At 40.1% G+C, this 20,527-nt stretch overlaps 1 protein-coding gene across 3 annotated transcripts in view; it reads left to right on the top strand.

The window, feature by feature from the left end:
- The window catches only part of RUNX1T1 (RUNX1 partner transcriptional co-repressor 1), a 139,263-nt gene that overhangs the window by 16,922 nt on the left and 101,814 nt on the right, over nt 1-20,527 (top strand). The window contains exon 2 of one of the 3 annotated variants that reach the window (XM_049633163.1): nt 9,752-9,924. The exons of 1 other annotated variant lie outside the window; for it this stretch is intronic. In XM_049633163.1, coding sequence (XP_049489120.1) covers nt 9,837-9,924 — 88 coding nt within the window. In that variant the 5' untranslated portion in view covers nt 9,752-9,836. Of the gene's footprint in view, nt 1-3,102; nt 9,925-20,527 lie in introns of those variants that run through there. One more of the 3 variants, XM_049633166.1, reaches the window with a different exon arrangement.

Genomic DNA, 20,527 nt, shown 5'->3' on the forward strand with positions numbered 1-20,527 from the left:
AGAAGTTGGATATAGGGGTGAATTTAGAGAACTTGCATTATGTGTCCAGTGCATTTCTCTGGCCAGAATTTAGAATCACTCTGGTGGTTTAAGGAGAAGCTTCTCTATTCCTCACAGACACCGAGTGTCATGTGACTCAGAGTCTCAGCCTCCAGAGAGAAGCCTCAGAGCCCAGGGGTGTATCCCTGCCCCGGGGATTCCTGTGGTCTAGCTCCTTGTGGAAAATGGTGACAGGGCTGTGAAGTGATAGGTGTTCCTTCCAGAGTGGCTGTCGCATGGAGGATGTTTATTGATCTCTCTGGGACTTGGCTCCCTTCTGTGCTTTGGCTTCTTGCATGAATTTTAATCCGTTCTGAGATCCCTTCCGTTTGGTAGGTACCTCTGGGCCATGCGGGGTTATAAGAAGTGGTGAGGTGGGTTGGGTCAGACTCTTAACTTTCTAGCACAGCAACCTACCTATTTGACATTTCTCGAACACCAAACTTGTATTTGCAGGATAATTTGTGAAACTTCATTCAACTGTAATGTTACATAGAGGAGAAAAGACAGGGAAACAGAGAGGAAGGAGTCAGGAAGAGGCCCTGAAAGAGCCGAAGCATGACTTTGTGGGGACACACTCCCTGGGAGGGGAAGTGAGAGTTACTTCAACCCTCGTTACTTGACAGTTATTTGAACCCACATTCATTCATTCAGTACCCCAGTCGTCTGTAGACCAAATAATTTCATGCGATAACATTTTCAGATACACTTTAAAAGAACAAAAACGTGTTAAAACTTTACTGAGTTACTAGAAACTTGTCTTTATGTGCTTTACGACCAGCAGATAGTAAACACAATACTATTATATGAAGGACCACAATTTTTTGTTTTAAAATAGAGGCCTCACATGGGAAAAGTAGAGGAATCCCTTTTGCATGTGAAAGGGCAGTATTGAATCCTTAAGATTAAGTTGCTTGCAAATCATCTTCCCTGTTTAAGGGATTTTAGTTATTGAAAGAAACAACGGGGAGCCTGGGTGGCTCAGTCGGTTGAACGTCCTACTTTGGCTCAGGTCATGATCTCATGGTTCATGGGTTCAAGCTCTTCATCGGGCTCTGTGCTGTCAGCACGGAGCCTACTTCAGATCCTCTGCCCCCCCCCCCGTGCCCCTCCCCCGCTCACTCTCAAAAATAAACAAATGTTTAAAAAAAGAGAGAAACAACAACAAAAATCTACCAATTTCAGCACTTTTAGGTCTGGGTTCATCAAGATAATGTTACTTCGGGGTCTTTCACCTTGTTTTGTCCAGAATCATTTAAGTTGAAAATATACTGGTAGTTCTCTTTTTACTTTTTGAACTTTAACCAAATTTGTAGTTTGTGGTTTTGTTATAAAATCTCTCGGAGTGGAATTTTGTAAGACTTTTTTCCTCTGTTGTCAACTGTGCTTGATAAGAATTAATCACCGGCAGTCAGAAAAGGACTTCAGCATAAAAATCAATCTATAGTGCTTAAAAAAAATGAAACCAACTTACATGTGTTGATGTGGAATCATTCCTGAGATATATTGTGAAGTGGGAGAAGCCGGGAGCAGAACATTATGTGCCATATGCTACATTTGTGCAAAAGAATATGCATACACTTCTCCTTGCAGAGATATGTACCAGCATCTGACAACAGGAGTTGCTTTGGGGAAGAAAGTGGGGCCCAGGCATGGTGATTGAAAGGAGATTTTTTTGTTGTATGTCACCTTGGTCCTTTGAGCCTTTTTGCAAATCTTGTACGTGTTTCACTCACTGTAAAGTTAGAGATTGCAGCATCAGACCCGGATTGGCTGGTTCTGGGACTCTGTCCTTCTGGGGCAAAGTCATGCTTCTGTCTTCCCTGCCAAAAGGCAGTGGAGTGTGGAGGGGAAGCGGCCCAGCTTCCAAGTGCTGTCCTACTTGGTGAATCTCCTTCTACTCCCCCCTGTTCATCTGGAAATCATTCTCATCTGGATAATCATGGCATGACCTCATAAGGTTGTCATGAGAATTACATGAGGTGTTATGTATGGAGCATAACTGTTAATAAAGACTTGCTTATTCTTAGAACATGACTTGGCCTCTTTGGAACTGCCCATCACGATTCTCGAAACCCCCTGTAGGACCTTCTCTTCTCTCCACATGACCCTTCTCAGTCACCTTGCTTCAGCAAATCCTTAAAAGAACATCTAGCCCTATTTGATGTCTGGGGATATAGAGATGTTCAAGGCATACAACACTCTGATTTGCTAGACCTTTCTCACTTCAGCCTTCATTAAGACCCATTTTCCAGGGAACACACTTTGTCATCTCCTAAGTCTCAAATGAAACCACTTTCTGAAGACTTCATGATATCTCTTCCTCAAACACTGGGTTTGTCACATCCAACTCTTTGCTACTATCCGTCTGATTCAGACTTGTCTGCTGGTTGTTTGTAAGTCTGGGACAATTGGGGTACTATTTGATGCTTTGTTAAGTAAATTTTTTTTGAAAACTTCTTTCTTGAACTCAAGTTACGTACTTGGTACCGTCCTGAAATAGTTCATTGCTAAGACCTAGAAATCTTTGATTTCAACCGCATGTTGTTTCTCTCCCAGTTTCTATCTCGGTCCCCTTTCATTGTGTTCTCTTATTATAGAATGTACAATTTATTGCTGCTGTATTTTGGCTTGTAAGTTTCTGCAACCAAAAAAACAATACAACCCCATCAGCTCTAGTCAAACTGCACTTGCATATTCATATGTGCACATCTTAACCCATTTTATTTTATTTTGTTTTATTTATTTATTTATTTATTTATTTATTTATTTATTTATTTATTTTTACCCTGAAGTTCACAAGTGTGCTTTCTGTAAAGGGTGAACTCCCTGAATTGTAAGGAAAATGCTGTGTGTAGGGATGCATTTGTGAGCTGAAACTGTCCCTTTGGTCAGGGACACAACAGGGCTAAAAACCATGTTAGTGGCTCCCAGCTTCTCTGCTCCCAGATGCCCCCCACATTATCGCTTTCTCTCCTTTGGCTGCCCAGGGCTGCTGTTTTCTGGGCAGATTCACGGGCTGAGGACTTTCCCCCTGAGTAACCTACCCTGGCTTCCTCCCCCCCCCCCCCCATCTTATCTTTTCTGACGTTGTACGGGATCCCAACTGCTCTGCTGCTCGATGAACTAGACTTACAACTAGGGAGGGTACTGGATAGGATAACAGGTCCATCTCCCCCCAAGATTCTGGGACTCAGAATGCGGAAGCGAGTGAAAATACCACTTTTTCCTTCCAGGTAACGTTTTCACTTGAAGACATCATTTCAGAAGAGCAGCCTTCTGTTCCTTCACGCAGGTGGCCAAGCAATTTCAGGCAGATATGCTTGCATGGTGGTGGGAGGGGACTGGAGGTCTTCACAGAATGAGGTTCACATACCATCTTACTGAGTCCTCACCTGGGAATGAACTCATTTCCTAAATCACTCCTAGAGGCTTTTACCCGTGCCCCAGGTCACCCCGCATGTGTGCTGGGGCAACGTCGGAACCTAGGTTTTCTGATTTCCGCACTGCTCTGTTCTAGGACTCACTGTCACTCTCCTCAAGTCTTCAAATCCTACCACCTAGGAGTTTTCCCCATGAACAGGGCCAGCCACCCAGACTGCAGGTGGGAAAGATACTAAAGTTCAAATGGAAAATTATCAAGATTTAGGACTGCTCTTAGAAAAGTTACTGTTTAGAGTGTAACAAATACCACTGTTTTGTGAGTTTCTGAGGTGGGGCGTGGGGAGGCAGGAAAGAGAGAGAAGGAGGGGAGGGAGATGTTAGCTGATGAGGAACAGCAGGAAGCAGATCACTTTTGCAGCCTGACTCTTGTAGATCTCCTTTTCGATGTGTGTGACCATCTACCCTGAGTGCAGATACTTTTCAGAGTTCTGTTTTTCTTTCACATGAAAGTTGCCAGCATGGAACAGATGCCTTTATTTGGAGAAACCAGTCTTTGGAAGTAATTGGTTCTCTCTCCTTTTATCCCCCAGAGATGATCTTCCACAGATGAAATTAGATGGGTAAAAAAAAAAAATTTTTAATCAAAAATATTAGTTTGTGGTTATTTTTTATTTTTCACTGTAAAATGTTTTAGGACCTGCGGTTTAATTCCACATTTTTTGGAACTGTTGACTGATCATAAATATTTTTATCACTATTCGTACAGTAGTGACTTTCAGAAAGGAAAACTTATGGTCGAACTAGATCATTTTTGAGTAGTGACCTAATGCTTTTATTTTAATGCTTGAAACCATCGTATTAAAATAGGTAACACCAGCTTTCTACTATCAAATGATGGGATCTGAGCACATGAGATAAAACAGTGCTTGCACTAGGGAGGCCAAGATAGGCACTTTCTAGTATTCTCTCTCACCTTCGTATCATCCTGGTAAGTTAGATATTACTATCCCACTTTAGAGATTTACATCTGAAGCTTGGAGAGGTTAAGTGACACGTTCAAGGTCAAATAGCGGATAAGTGTAAAAGCTGGGAGTCCAGGCCACCAGAGCACGCATGCAATGGGCTTCAAAGTGGTCAGCGTGTGTAGGCCACAGTCATTTTAGGATATTTTGTTTTATTGAAAATGAAATTAGATCTGTAACACAGGAGATATTTGAGAGCTTCCTGGTATTTAAAATTGCCTTGCTCGTTAACTTGTGGGTCATCCTACATTGTCGATTTGACTAAAAATAATCATAGCTGGGGTGCCTGGGTGGCTCAGCCGGTTAAGCGGCCAACTTCAGCTCAGGTCACGATGTCGCAGTTTGTGAGTTCGAGCCCCGAGTCAGGCTCTGTGCTGACAGCTTGGAGCCTAGAGCCTGCTTTGGATTCTGTATCTCCCTCTCTGCCACTCCCCCTCTCATACTCTGCATCTGTCTCTCAAAGTAAGTAAAAGTTAAAAAAAAATAAAAAAAAATAAAAAATAAATCATAACTTAGTCTCCTGCCTTCTGGTTAATATATGTTGTAAAATAATATTTGAAGGATTTAAAAATAATCCTTTATCACAATATAAGAAAAAGGGCTTGAAGATAGACGAGATAGTATTTGATCATCATTTATTCCTTTGCTCACTCAGCCGATGCTGAGTGAACACTTTCTGTGAGCCAGGCACTGTGCTAGGCGCTGGGTATGAAGACTGGAGTAAATACAGCCCCCTTCCCTCATGGCCCTTGCGATAGAATGAGTAAAGTCCATCAGGGTGGGTTTGAAGGCATAAAGAGAGAGAATAAGGTGAGATCTCTTTCTAGTAGCAGGAAACTCAGTTGGGAAACACAGTTGGGAGCTAAGTCTGTGTGTAAAAACTGCTAGAGTGCATTTACTCCTAGAGCTTGTATGGACTTAGGCTGAAGTTCTTAATCATGGTGTCCTACTGCTCTCAGTGTGTGGCCTCACAGCCCAGGATGCCCTGGGTGATTCCCATCTAGGCCTATGTACGTGCAGTACTGGTGGGAATGGGCTCAGGTGAACGATGGCAGGCAAAGGTTGCCCAGCCAATATGGATCATAAATGCCCTTACGGTTAAAGGAGAGAAGGTGATCATAGGTCCAGGAGTGGTCAGGGAAAGGTTGATGAAGGCCACAGGAATTGAATTGGGCTTTATAGCATTTCACTAGGGGGATTTCATTTGTTTCATTCTTTTTATTTGGGCTACTGCTATGTGCCAAGTACAGTTTTAAGTATGGGAGAAAGAGCAATGAGCAAAACACACAAGACCACCGCTTTCCGAGAGCTTATAGTTTGGAATGGGGGAGGGAGACAAGTAATAAAGATGTTAATAAAATTATTCCACATAGTGTTAAATGCAATGATGGCAACTAAAAATCAGGGTCGGAGAGGATAATGAGGGTGCTGGTGGTATTGTTGAGACTTTATTTTGGGTGGTTGGAAAATCATCTCTGAGAAGGTTGTACTTGAATGAAACCTTAGTCTTTGAAGGAGCCGGGCATATGCAACAATCTCTGGAATGAGGCCTGAGGTCGATGGACAAAGCCATAAAGATGAGACAATGGATTATATGGGGGGGGGGTTACCCCACAAAGAGCTCCACCCTTACAGGGCATGGTCGGAACAGGGGCTGAAAGGTGTAGGGTTAGTGCCAAATTATGGAGGGTCTTGAGTAGCAGAATGGCACAAGACTAAGGACTATGTTTTTCTACATGTGTCTCAGGGGATGAGTAGTTAGGACAGAGGAGGAGAATCTGCATGAGTTTGTCATGGAAGCTTAAGGAAAGCTGGTGCTGTGATGAACGACACTCAAATAACATAATGTCCCAATCACTTCCTGTTGGACACTGAGCGTCGTCCTGAAGTGCAGCATGCACGGTGCTTGGTTGACCACTTCAGATTAGGGGGTTATAGGAGGATTTGTCCTGCAAATGAGATCATGGAGGCTTTGACAAAGGTAAGCTCCCATCCAGTGTCAGGGACTGTACTTATTAAGGTGATAATTAAGTCAGATATGATAGAACAGGTTCCTTTTGTGATAATTCCCCTTGGAATACAAAACTAATGGTGTTTTTATTAATGCGAACGGACGGTCTTTATTATTATAAAATCTTTTTATGAAAGGAAAGAGAAAAGTTAAGGTCTGACTCAAGCCAGGTTGATAGAGAAGTGTGTTTAAAAAGGTTCATTTGTGGAATAACTATACACATATTATTTACTAAAGGAAAAATTACCCCAAACGTTGATACAATTCTCTAGAGAAATGTATTTAGGCAGTGAAGGGATTCCTGGCAGTGACTGAGAAGCACCGTAATGGAGAACTGCACTTGGTCTCTTTTGAGGTTGATTCTGATGTGTTGTAGTCTTTACATCCTATTAAATTTTTGAAAGATAAACTGATACAAGAATGATTTGCCAAAGCTAGCAACTCTTCCTTTTAAAACCTTGGCTCGGTGTACACTCCGAAGGGATGGGGGAGTAAGATAAAAGCATTATAAATATGAGGTTAACTGAATTCAAATAGAAGGTTCTCTCAAGTTATTGCATTCCTTAGAAAATAAATACATTGCGCATATGGTTAAGATTGATCAAAAAAGTATTCTGTATGCCAGTGATTACATTCCCATCTGTGATTAAGGTTTTCTGTCTGCATCTGGTTTTCGCATTATATTTCTGTAACAAGAATCCTTTATATAGCAGAGTTCACTTTCTGTATTTTCTATTAGCTCCAGCTTGAACTACTGCACGGATCGTAGATTTACACATGTGGTTTTCATTACTTCATACCATTGAGAAAAAGTAATATTTGTTTGGGAATGTATGTTTTCCACAATTTCCATGGTAATACAACATGTTGAGCCTTTTTAATAACACTCTTGTAGAACTACAAATTGTTTGAGGCATTCTACTCTTGGTGGAGCTTAGCTTTTAAACTTTTCTCAGTGTATGTTCCCCTCATAATGATGTATAACAAATTTGAAAGCTGAGGATCTGAACAAAGCAACGGTTAAAGATAAAGAAATTTTCCTCTGATTCGCAGGTGATACAGTCTTTAGTGTGGCATATGTATCACAGATATCTGGATGTATATTTCATCATGTTCAGTGCCATTACTTATATTATTATTTCATTTTGGAAGACCATTTAATGTGTTGGATGCATAAAGCACGAACATAATATTCCAAAGTCATTATTTTTAAAAATTTAAACATTAGCTTTTTAAAAAAAATTATTCTGTTGATTTGGATACAGTGTTTCATATGGAAACTAGTTTAGTGGGGAAAATCCTCATGGGTAACTTTAGGTATACGCTGTATATTATTTGAATGTGTATTTCTATGCCATGTTAACATTTGAGAATTTATAAACATGCTGCACATTTAAAGTATTTTGTAACACTATCTTCCTGCCAACTTTCCTCCATTCACTTTAGAATACTCTGACTAAAATAGACACAAGCTAAAAAGTGACACAGTATATTCTACCTAGGGGAAGGGGAATCATTTGTGACTCAGAAATGATCTTTTAAAGAAAGTGTGTCCACACAGTAATCTTATGTGCCTCAACACTGAGATCTACAACACCATTTTTGTTAATAAACGTAGACATCACTATTTAGCAGTCACAAGAAGGAAGAAATAGACTCAGACTCCAGAGGGTTTATAGGTGCTTTGCCTCTTTCATTTGTCCAGTGGAGATTATGAACTATGGCCCACACAGGTACAATCCACTCTTATCAGTTCCTCTGATGACTTTAGTCAGTGTTTGCTGAAGCACAAAATGTTATAAAATATCAACATCATGATTGAATCTAAGAAAAGTGGCCATTTTCTTCTCTTCCCCCATAATGTTTGTTTAATCTCTATTTATAAAATATTCTTACCTTAGTATGGAAACATTGGAAATAGGATTGGGTAGAAACTTACCCATATCTCCATCTTCTAGGAACATTTATTTAACATCTAGATGTGTTTACTTCCAGTCTCCCCTCCTTGCACCCCATTCCACCCCCGGAATGGGACCGTTTACATATGCGTACATGTATCTATGTATTCCAGTCATTTTGTTATTGAAAATTTTGCTTTATGATTTGTTAGGTTGGGTAAGCTAAATGTTCCCAAGTATCGGCTGGGTGTTTTTACTGATCTTTGCTGAGTCTCCAGGCAATTTTCAACGAAGAAATACCTAATACTGTAATTTTCCTGAATGTTATTTAATTTTTACCATAAGGAATAAAAAACAACTGATTGCATGATAGAGTCATAATGTCACCTATCAAGGGTATTGATTGTTTTTAATGAAATCTGCTTGTTTATATACATCAGATTATATTCACCAGTTTTAATTACTAGGGAGTACTTTTGTTTCTTAAAAAAATAATAGCAATGGCCTTAGTAATACTTTTTGAGACTGCTTTTATAAATCTTTATTCCTTTGCATTTACTGAGTTCCTCCCTTTTGTGCATATGATTGTGCTTGAGTTATATAGTTCATAAATTATAAGAATTAAAGAGCGATACTTTTTTCTACACATAGTGGCTGTAGTAAGAATGGGCGAGTAATAGGCAGTCAATAAGTATTTGAGAATGGATGAATGAATGAATTCTAAAGCTGCCAAATCTAGCTGGAAAAATGAGAGAATTTTGATTACTTTAGAGAAAAAAAAGTAGTAGAAGTCGGTTGATTTGGTAAAGTGGTTCACCAATAATTGTTGTTACTAATATTTTAAAACTACACAGGTTACTTGTGATTATTATCAGTTGTTTAAAACTATTTGAGCAAATAATAGCAGTGTTTAAATTTCAGAGCAGTGAAACAACGTGGACACCACTTTGTTTTGAAATAGAATTTCATTTGCATGTACTATTCTATAAAATAAAATAAACACGTAATGTTTCAAAACATTTTCTAAAGAAACCATGATCAATGACAAATTATTTAATATTTTATTGAACAAGGTAAAAATCTAACACATTGTTTTAAGGTATTGATGTACATATGTTTTAAACCAGTCAAAGGAAGAGGAGTTGCCAGGTTGAGAAGGCATCCAGCTTTGAGTCAGATGACTGGAGTTTTAAGAGTCTCTTAGAGCATGTCATTACAGGAACTGAGAAAATGGAACTTGTTTTTGGACACTTCTAAAATTTAGAAGAGCTTGTATCTGTTTCTTAATACGAACAAAACAAAACTGGTGTGTAGTATTATCGTTTAAGTGGACGGGTGTGATACTTCAGACTGGTTGTGATATATGCGTTTTTTTTCCCCTTTGTTGTCGTCAATAGAAAAGATTGATCTCTGGGCTGGTGAACATAATATCTGTCCCAGTCCGAAAAGGAGAGAGGAAATTAGCAGAGCGATTGGTGGAGAATGATATCTGTCAAAAGAAACACTTGGAGAGCACTGAGTTTAGTAATAGGTGACTGCCGGAAAAAAGGGAACTTTGAATATTGTCAAGGTAAGGAACAGACAAATATTTTGATTTTGCCATTTACTTACCAAAAAAAAAAAAAAAAAAAAAAAAAAAAAATCACTCTTATATTTTCCCTATAAATTATAATTGTGAAGGTTTGTTTTTTCTTCTTCTTTCCTCTGGTGCCTGTTAATAAAGAATTTGTGTTATATATTTTAAAAAAAATTGTTTTTCACGTCTTTGGGTATGGGATTGGGCGGGGATCAATCAGCCTGGCTGTGGGAACCTTTGTTTGATAGCTTTGGGTCTGAAGATCTCAAATGATCAAGTACCAAATTTTTTTCCCACCCTCTCCTTGTTGCAGTGCCTCTTGCCATGTTTCATAATACATCTGTTATAAGCTGAGCAATACTTGGAGTTAAAGAGTAAAAGCTATGCCATGATTTCTGTGTTTATTGTAACTTGAGATGGTGTTTTTCTAAAACAGTTTGTTGACTAAAGAGGGAAAAAAGTGCTTTCAATTTATTATTTCTTCTAATTGATCTGGATTTTTTTTTTTTTAACTTTTAGGTGAATGTTACTTCCTAAGCAGAATTCATCTTCGTAGGCACATTAAAAAAAAAACAAAACAAAAAAATCTAACTTTAGGAAAACGGCAAATATAAACCGCGTATGTTACCATTTGGCAAGAGACCTCTTAAAGCCTGCAACATTTCAAAATGAAGGAGGACCCTGAATTATGGGTTCCAGAGAGTTGATGCCTCCTGTAGCCAGCTCAGTTTTAGGTTTAGTGGACTTGTGCAGAAGCACAGATGAATAAGGATGAGCCGTGCCAGGAAAAAGTTGAGAGTTAACACAAATGTCGTGTAATACTGGTTGGCACTCTAGTCATTGGGAAGGGAGTTTTGAAAGTCTTTGACTGCCTGCCTGACTACATGGAAAGAGGGGTAGCAAAATATTTACCATCTGTGGCCATGGTTCTGGAAACATCGCTGCTGGTGCCCACCCCACAGTATCTACTCTTGCAATTGCTACAAATACTTATTGGCTTGTTCTGTAAGTTTCCAAGAAGGCGTTGGCAAATGAGGCTGTTTGTGTTTTTGAAAGACCACAGAAAATGAAATAATTTTCCGTATAATTGCAGAATCCTTTGAGGTAGCCTAAATTGTGATTTCGTTTCTACTAAAACTAGTAGTTTTCTACTTTCGTTCCCCCTTCTTCATCTCATGATGATGTCTTCCAATAGTGAGAGAGAAGGCAAGGAATTCAGCTTTATTAAGTAGTTGAGACATCTCTCACCTCTGTTTCTACCTTCTTACCTCATGTACTATTGTTACTAAAAGTTAATTTTTTGAGAACTCGCATCTTGGTTGACTAGACTTCTCAAGTCCAAAACTAGAAAGATGTCAATATCTTAAAGGAAACTGATAATAATAATAATAATAATAATAATAATAATAGTAACAACAGCAACAACAGCAGCAGCAGCAACAGCAACAACCACTGCTTAAGAATGTGTTTCTTTTCATCTGCTATCAGCAGAAAGCACTTGTTTTAAAAGAGAATATAGCTCTGCTTTTTGCCTTATATATCTCTATGGGGGCTCTTAATAATATGACAAAATAATCTGAGATCCAGATTACCAATGGAAAAGGCTATTGGATTTAAACCCTTGAGCATATGTGGCAGATCCATAGCGTCTTGGTCTTTACCCACCCCCATCGCTTTACGCTCTTACTCTCCTCTGGGCATGCGGGCTCTGTTTGCGGCCTGCTGGCAGTGAACCATTGCAGCATGGAAGATCCATATTGAAAGCAAAAGTGCACGACAAAGACACACATTTAAAAATGACTTAATGTACGTTGTTTGTTATACTATGCAAATCCTGGATGGATAGCATCAGGTAGCAAACACCATGCTGAGTTCTTTCTTTCCTATATGTGTGCGTGTGCAAACATCCTTAAAAATATGATGTGTGTACACATGCACGCGCACACACACACACCCGCACACAATGTTTATATATACAATATTGTGTTGGCCGATTTTATAGCTGTTGGGATATCCGTTGGGTTTTCTTTCTTTATCATGTGGCATTGAAAATTTTACTCCTAGTCATTTCTTCCTTTTTGTAAAGGTAATGGGTGTGTAGAAACACTGGGTTCAGACTCAAGTTGACTCAAGAAGTAGAGAAGAACAGAAATTACATGCTTTAAATTTTTAAACGCCTGGAATCCATTGGGTTCCTGGGGTTGTAATTTGGAGACAGGAAAAGAAAAGAACTATGTGAAGTTGAACAGTCGGGGCTCTAAGTGAGAACGGCCTGAGGTGGCGCCAGAGAGTCTGGTCTGGGTAGTGAGTTTGGTTGGGGGGGGGGGGGGGGGGGGGGGGGGGGGGGCGGTAGGGGGGACGGGAATGACGCTGAGCTGAGCGGACAGCCACCAGTTTAGGTAGAAGCTGGTAAAGGCAAACTACTGCTGTTTCCCCCATGTTTTGAAGCATGCCCAAAATAAGCATAAGGCTTGGTCCTCTAGAATGCTATGTGAAGCTAGACTCCTGTAATGTTTGCCTTTGTGAGGAGTGGGCGGATTTAGGACAGCTAGGGAGTGGTTGCCCTTAGAAGCCACGGAAGGAAAATACTAATACTAAGAAGGGTCCAGTGTTTGTCCTATTAAAAATAAAAACGATTTCCTGGCCGTCTAACGATGCAAGGGGGAGTAGCATGGGAGACAATTATGACAGAAGAAACTTCTGTTGCAGAGTGGTATCTGTGTTCATATCATGGGCGGCATGTTTATGTAGTTCCAATTTATAGGCATTATATGGGTTTCAGGAGCTACATTTGTATTTTTAAAAAGGGTGATTTTCTTAAGTTAATTTAAATGGTGCTGCACACCTTTAGATCCCGTTATTTTTATTAGGAAAAGAGGAAAGTGATTTTCTCAGGCAAAATTGCTGGTCTTTGAGAGCGTCTGCATTTATTTTTAGTTTCTCTTGGTCGTGTTCGAGGGGTCTGATAGCATTAATGGGCTTTACCCCACATGGAGCTTTGAGCTTATTGCAGCCTGCACACTGATCCCAGGTCAGTGTGATGCGTGAAATCAATTTATTTGAATCTCTTTGCCTCTATAGGAATTTGGCAGCATGCCAGTTGTTTTCATTTAATGTTCTTTGTGTTGAACACAGACAAGCAGGCACGCTTTTGTATTCCTCTCTCCTTTGGTCTCTGTCTCTTTCAGCCAATATTTTACTCTATGGATTTTGAGATGAAGGAAGAATATATTATTTATATGATTCTAATCATTGCTTAATGTGTTTGTGTGTGTGTGTGTGTGTGTGTGTGTGTATAAATGTACCACTTTCGTTTAAGGGATAATTTTTATGTTCCTGAGTTTTCATGGTGACTTTCTTTGTACACCAATAGAGTTTTGTTTCAGTGAGATTTTTGAAGAAGCATAATAACCCACATCATAAGTGGTATTTACTTTGCCACAATGTCCATTATCAAAACTGGAAAATAACAATGTTAATTGTTTAATTTGTGAACTGGACTGTCAAAATCATTTCTTGGGGAGCTTTTTAGAATTTGAAGATCTACACTTTAATCAACACATGCTAAGGAAAACAGGCTTATTATTTGGGTCCTATTTTCTTTGAATAACCCATCTTCATTAAGACACCAGGGTTTGGCATAGATGTGCCGTATATGAATTTTTATGAGGTTCTTGCCTTTGGTTAATTGTTTTGCTTTTGAAAATTTGGGGGGTAGTGCCCGGGAACAGCCACAGCACAGAGGTTTTTATTACAAATAGACTCAGACCTTTCTGTGGATGTTTTTGTAGGGAGGATTTGTTTCTGGGTCAGCTTTAGGAAGAGGTGGAGAAGGAAACGAGAGAGAGTGAGAGGCGAATGTTGTGTTGATGCCCGGGGCAGTTCTTGCGGAAGTTGATATGCAGAACCGTGGAGCCACAGCTTCAGGGTCAGGCTCATACCCCGAGCCCTGCTTCCTTGTTTAATTACCTGAAGAGCAAAACAGTCAGCCTGAGAGTGTGTGAAAACCCAGTATCTCTCGCAGCCGCCTGGCGCTCTGACATCCTGCAAGGCCAGCCCTGTCTGTCCGCCAGCGTCAGGCTGGCTCCCGCCCTGGGTTCCTTTCTTTCTGGAGGCATTGTGTGCAAGAGGGTTTGGTCAGGAATTTGAGGTTCCTGCCAGTGCTGTGTCCCTGCTCTCTCCTTCTGGGCTATACCCACAGATACACTTCATTTTTTTTTTTTTTAACAGATTTAAAAATTGGGCTCTTTCATTTCATCCTCCGGCCTTGCTCTGAAGCATGATCTCTGTCAACGGCGACAGCTATTAACCAGTGGAGCACTGGGCTTAGTTAGCGTGTCCCTATTTTCCTGATTCCTGGTATATGCTGTCCTACGTGTGTTGCCTTTTTAGGTCAGACTCACTCGTAGCTCAGCGTGGAACTCGTAGTTCAGAGGTTGTTTTGATGAGGCAGTTTTAGAATCTTCATCTGTCCATGAGCATTGTCCATCTTGAAGCGAAGGTGCTAGAACTTTTAAGGTTGGGTTTTTTTTTTTCCTGTCCTTGGAATTTGAATATGGACTTGAACATTTGCTGTGGGAAGAGCCACACCCTTTGATGAAGCTGGGGGTGGCAAGAAATAATATTTGGACAGCGATGTGTGGCCAGTTTGAGGATCGTATAGGATAAATATTCTGAGGAATGCTTGGAGATGGAGGCATTTGGGAGATCCCCAGAGTATAACAAGATGTTATCGCACCAAGAGGAAATCCAGCAGGTTCTTTATCCACAGTGTGGGCTGATGAAATGTCCGCATGGTGGGTGGGGGAGCAAAGGTGGTGGTGGGGGGGGTGGTTTCCTGCAAAGGGAGGGGAAAGTGTGACTACACATGCAGTGATTTGGTTTTTCCAACTACTTCGTGCGGATTCTGTCATGCAGACTGAAGGGCATTTACCCTTTAGAAGATGCACTCACGTGAGTGCCATAATGATACATCTTGGCCGTGCATGCGCACGACCGTGGCTCCGGGGAATTGATTCCATTCTTTGCAAAGAAGAAAGGAATTGGACTCTGTAGGGAAGAGTTGGGTAGGAGTGATTCTAAAAACTTCTTTTTTTTTTTCTTTTCATATTGTATTTATGGAGATAGTGTCCATCCTTTATGTGTTTGTATACCACTCCAGTGAAAAGTATATGATCATTTAAATCGGATTAGCCCCGTGCGGCTTGTGAGGGAGCTGGCATCACCATGGTCTGTTACGCACCAGCATAGACAGCTCTCTTGGAAGTGTTATGTGTATCCTCGGGCATGTGCGTGTTTATTTATGTATCCGCCTGGTGCATTTCTTTCAGAGGATTTCTCTTTTCAACGTCAATGTAAATAGGAAGAAAGAAAATATATAAATACATTTTAAGCCACACTCCACATTCCTAACCCGTGTCCCCCTGCACGTGACAGACCCTGGGCGCCCCCTCCTTTCAAGCTCTGTCACTTTTTGGTCGTTCTATCCAACTGGAGCTTTCTTAAATGCAAGTAACATTAGTGCCATTTGCAGCATTAAGCCTTGGCAGCAGAGGGTGTATAATGTGAGAAAAACTTGGAGGACTCTGAAAAGTGAATGGAGAAGACTTGTGCTTTGCAGGTGGCGTCAGGAATCACAGGAGAAAATGCAAATAAGAAAGCGGGGTTGGTGCCTTGCGCTGAGTGTGCTCTGGAAGGTGTGGAGTGAAATGGCAAGGAAAAAAATAGATCTGTGGGAGAAGAAATTGGGAGGAGGTGAATAACTCTAGAAAAAAGAAGGGGAAAAAAATCCATATTCTCTTAGTAGCTGTGGGCTTGTGTCAGGAACGAAAACAGGACGTTTTGCTCTAATGGATAAAAAAAAGTCACAGTATCCCGAAATTTTAATAAGATTTAGGTACATGCAATTAGGAATAATCTTATAAAAAGTCAGTGAGAAGTTAAAGTTCCAGACAGAGTAAAGGAATTGAGCTGAGATTCATAGGTTTTAGCTCCTGTTTCGTGGGTTTCAGGATATATAGCATTAAATTCTATTCTGCCTGGTCTTGTGTGGGGAAGGGGGATGCATGATGAAACCCAGTAGGGTCAGAGTAAAACACTAATTAAAAAATGTACCTTGGTGAAAAAGCAGATATACTGCGCTGGGTAATATTTGAACACATCAAGCAGTTTTGGAATGAAAATTTGTAATGGAATGCACGGTAGCAAAAAATCATTTTTGAGAACGTTTGCATTTGTTTACCAATGTGGCAAATTAGTGTGTGTGTGCATAGATTTTGATAATTTGCAATGTGGAGAGATAAGAAGTGGAGAGTTTGTTAGGGGTAAAAAAAAAAAAAAAAGTCATGTGAAAAAAGAACGTGATGAAAAAAATTCTGGAACTTTTTTTTATTGCTGTGTATTTGCTCCACCTGGTGGATTTTGTTGAAAGTGTCTTAATCCATGTTAATGAAATGGATACCCTTTAGACAATTTATAGGAAAATGAATCTTTTGTTTTATTTTTGTTGTGTAAAATGGTTCAATTCCTTCCTAGGTCAAAACACTTACCTGTCTTTTGTTCAGTTCTTCCATTGCACTGAAAGTAATATTTATTGTTTTTTCTTTTTTTTTTTTTTTCTGGTTCAAGATGTAATATGTGCTCATTTTAGAAGATTTGGAAAACAGAAACATTTAAAAAGGAAAATAAGCATGATTTGTAATTTCACCATCCAGAATCATTGCATTGTTTTTAAGAAGAGATGTGATCAGAAGAGAACCAGTTTGCTTTTACATTTATCTAAAGATACGTGGAATGTTAAATATTATGCCAAAGAATCATGATGATGATTATAATTATTTTTGGACAAATGCTGCCCTTAGAATTCCCAGGTTCCAAAAAAAAAAAAAAGTCAAGCATTTAGCAGGAACTGCTTTTATTAAGCTGCATGTGTACAGAAGGCAAAGGTAGTGGAGATTAAGGGTGCCTCATAAATTCATAGGGCTGCTCCTGGGGGTGGTGAGATCTGTTGTTCCCTGGGCTTACACAGATTGCTTTCTTTGGAAATCTTAAGGATTCAGTTGTGCTTTGATCATCTTATTGTTTTCCTTAGGTTATTCTTTTTTTCTCCTTTCGACTCTAACAGCTCTGTAACAGAAGGTGAAGTTTTGAAAACAGTGTCTCCATATGCAAGGGATTTGGAGACCTTTTTATTGTCTTTAAAATTGTCATTCATAGTCCTCATTAGCATTTATTGTTGCAAGCGTACAAGCAGAAAATGTGAAATTGGTATGTCATGAATAGCCCCACAGAGCTCTCGAGCCCTCCGATTTTGCCTGCAGTGTGGTGTGGGCTGGGCTTTGAGGGAAAGCTGTCCAGATGGCTGCCTGCACGGAGCCGAGCGGCGGGTTTTGTCTCTGGTGCTGGGAGGAGGGGAAGTGCACTGGAGCGTAAGCCAGAACCCTTGCGTTTTAACAAAACTAACTCGCCATTAGTCAGGATGGGGAGGTGGTGACATTGAAACAAAGGTTTTCCATATAGTGTTACAGTCCTTGTCAGACGGATAAGGGATGGGCAGTTGGGGTGTCTTGTAGATTCTCCGAGTGCTTTGCGTAGCTAAAAAAAAAAAAAAAAATAGGAGGAAAGTAGAGGTGGTAACTTACTTGCAGGTTTGCACGCAAGTGTGTACTTCCTAAGATTGATTGCTTTTATATGAAAATGCTCATATTTGAAAAGACAGAGTTAATGTAGCTAGTGTTCAGCCTTGTGGATTACCAAGGAAGTGTTTTCCTGTAAAAATTTTAAAATGATTTAACCCCTTGCTGGTGCCTGTGGAGTAATTTGTATTTAACGGTATTAGTTGGGCTTGAGGTTTGCATGTAAATAATATAGCATCCAAGGAATGCAAATGCTAATAAATCTGTTGTAGCCTTTCAGACCGTTTTGGAATATTTGGCATCAAAAGTCAAAAGTTGTTGGTAGGAAAGAATTACAATATACTGTGATGTTTTAAAGGCGTTGGCCCTGTCAGAGACAATTTCTAGTAATTGCAAATATAAACTTGCTTTATTTCTAGCAAGTGATATCTTAAACGGATTTCTTTTTGCAGAAGCACACATACATGTGCCCTACATACTCAAATTACTAGTACACATCTTTTCATTCCTATGTAGAGAATACTCTACTTCACCCAGAGTTAAGAGTCCAATACGTTGCTTGAAAAATTGTTGGAATGATATAAGGAACATTTTATTCTGTAGACATTGAGGATTGGGGGGGGAAAAATCATAGAGACTGTTTGGCTTAGCAGTTCAGGAAATCGTTACCATAGAAAAATGCGTTATGATTGGAGTGTTCAGATTACAGTTCTAAGGCACGTTATTAACTCATTCTCATTGATGGAGATAACAAAACTCAAAGTGACCCGAGTCCTTGAGTTTGACATGTCATAGGTGAAGGGAAGGGGTCATGACTTCTAGTTCTCCACCTGCCACTTGCCCTGGTAGATGAGGATTTCTCAACAGACCATGCAGCATGTTCTCTATGGGACGCTGTGTCGTACGGTGCTTTGACATCTAGTTGCAAATGATCCAGGCAGTGAATCTTTTCTGCCTCTGTGATGTCTGTTATAATCACCTATGAAGACAAGCTTCCTCCATCCAGCATGCTTTCTTTTGCTTGATTCCATCTTACTGCTAGCACTTAGGCCCTCTTAGACCCGAACCACCCTTGACCCCATGATGTTTGCACACCCTTCCAATTCTCAAGATGGTGGTCATGTCCCCTGCTCCTTTGTCATTTAAGTGAAGTTCTTGCAAGCCCTTCTCTGGGCTGGCTGAACGTTGAGGCACCAACGCTTGCCAGTCATTTCCCCGAAAGGAAATATTTGAGGGAAATAGCGTGAATGTGCCTGGTTGTTTACAACAGACGTTTATAGAAAAGGAGTTAAAGCGACAGATAACCTCTTACCTTTATGGAATACTTCAGCGAACTTTTTAACTTAATTTTTTTTTTTCCCACCCCACTCATTTCTTTGTCACTGGCCATATCTTATGTTGTAGCCTAACTCAGACATAAACCAGTTGGCTTTCTTGCAGAGTATAAATTGGCTTTACCTTGTCAGAAGACAATCTACCATGGCTTTTATTTAATACAGTTTCACGTGTCTTTCAGTGGCAGAAACAAATTAATGTACATTTTTATTAGGTGTTGTATCTATTTAATTGACTGTCAAAGTGATGAGAAGTTAGGAAATCATCCAAAAGAGAGGTCCATCTCCCTTAGCCCAACAGCTCACACATTAGGTAGGTTTGCCCTGTCAGTGGGATGCCTTTAGAAAACACTAATAGCTTCCAGCTGGGTGGAAAATCAAAACCTTTGGGGTCTGACAAAACTAGCAGATTTGAATTTGAAAGCAGAGCTAATGCCTCCATTTTATTTTTTACCACTCGCCCATAAAACATTATTTTCCAATATGTCAGCCTCATTTGGTGGCCAGTGGTCTGAAATTGAAAGTGGAACAAGCAAGCGGAGAAATCTGGACATTAGCGAGTCCGCCCTTTCAAGCTGGTGTGCCACTTTGTGGAAGGGTCTCCCCTAAGAGCAGGGGGGTCTTAATGACCATTCATCAATGCTCGTTGGCTGATCATTGAGTGCCTTCTCATTCAGTTTATCAAGTCTTGCACATAAAAAGTCAGAATAAGCCTTATTCAGCTTTGTTAAAGCCAACTAGGAGTAAAATGCTCCATTTGAACCCATTTTGCCCTTGTTTTTTCACTTTGTTAATGCAGCCCTGCTTAAATGAGTGCCTTTATTGGGTCGGTTAGAATATCTGAAACTATTAATTCTCTTGTATTGAATAGCTGGTGGCAGGCCAGAGCAGATGGGGTAGGAAAGTATTTGGTCGGGTGTATTGCTTTCAATTAGGATCAATGAGGTTTCAGCTCCTTTGAATTAACTCACTTAATACCCACTGTGTGAAGTCACAGTGTATCACAGCAGCCCGTTAGAAGCAGAGGGGAGAGTTGAGAAGACCTGTGGAAGACCTCTAACTGGCATTGGCCCATCACCAGTGTAGAGAGCTCTCATGAACTGCTGACGGCTTCAGTAGACTCATATAGTCCCCATTGGTAAGTCAGGCTCGAACAAAGGAAAAATCTGCACTATAGGGCCGGTCTGTCTTCGAAATAAGTGATAGATACCTGAGAGGAATGCCGTAAATACCCTAATGCCTTCCGAGTGAAGGATCTCGGTTTATTGTCAAAAACCAATTGATGTATTTGGGGTGGGGGTGGGGGCGCGGAGAGCCTGGCATTAGGTTGTTGACTCAGTTTACCGGTTCGGAAAGTGATTGTTTAGATGCCTCCAAAAAATCGCCCTAACAGTGCTCTGTGTTCTTAATTAAAAGACGTGCATTAACTGACATGGCTCTCCTGAGGAAGTGTACGATTGGTCAGCAATGTAGTCTTTATTATTGTCTTGAATATATGTTAGGGTTTTTTCTGTTTTTAAGTTTGTTTGTTTATTTATTTATTTATTTATTTATTTATTTATTTTAGTAATCTCTACAACCCAGCATGGGGCTCGAACTCACAACCCTGAGATCAAGAGTCACGTGCTC

This window comes from Panthera uncia, chromosome F2, assembly GCF_023721935.1.
Source record: "Panthera uncia isolate 11264 chromosome F2, Puncia_PCG_1.0, whole genome shotgun sequence".
Lineage (NCBI taxonomy): Eukaryota > Metazoa > Chordata > Mammalia > Carnivora > Felidae > Panthera > Panthera uncia.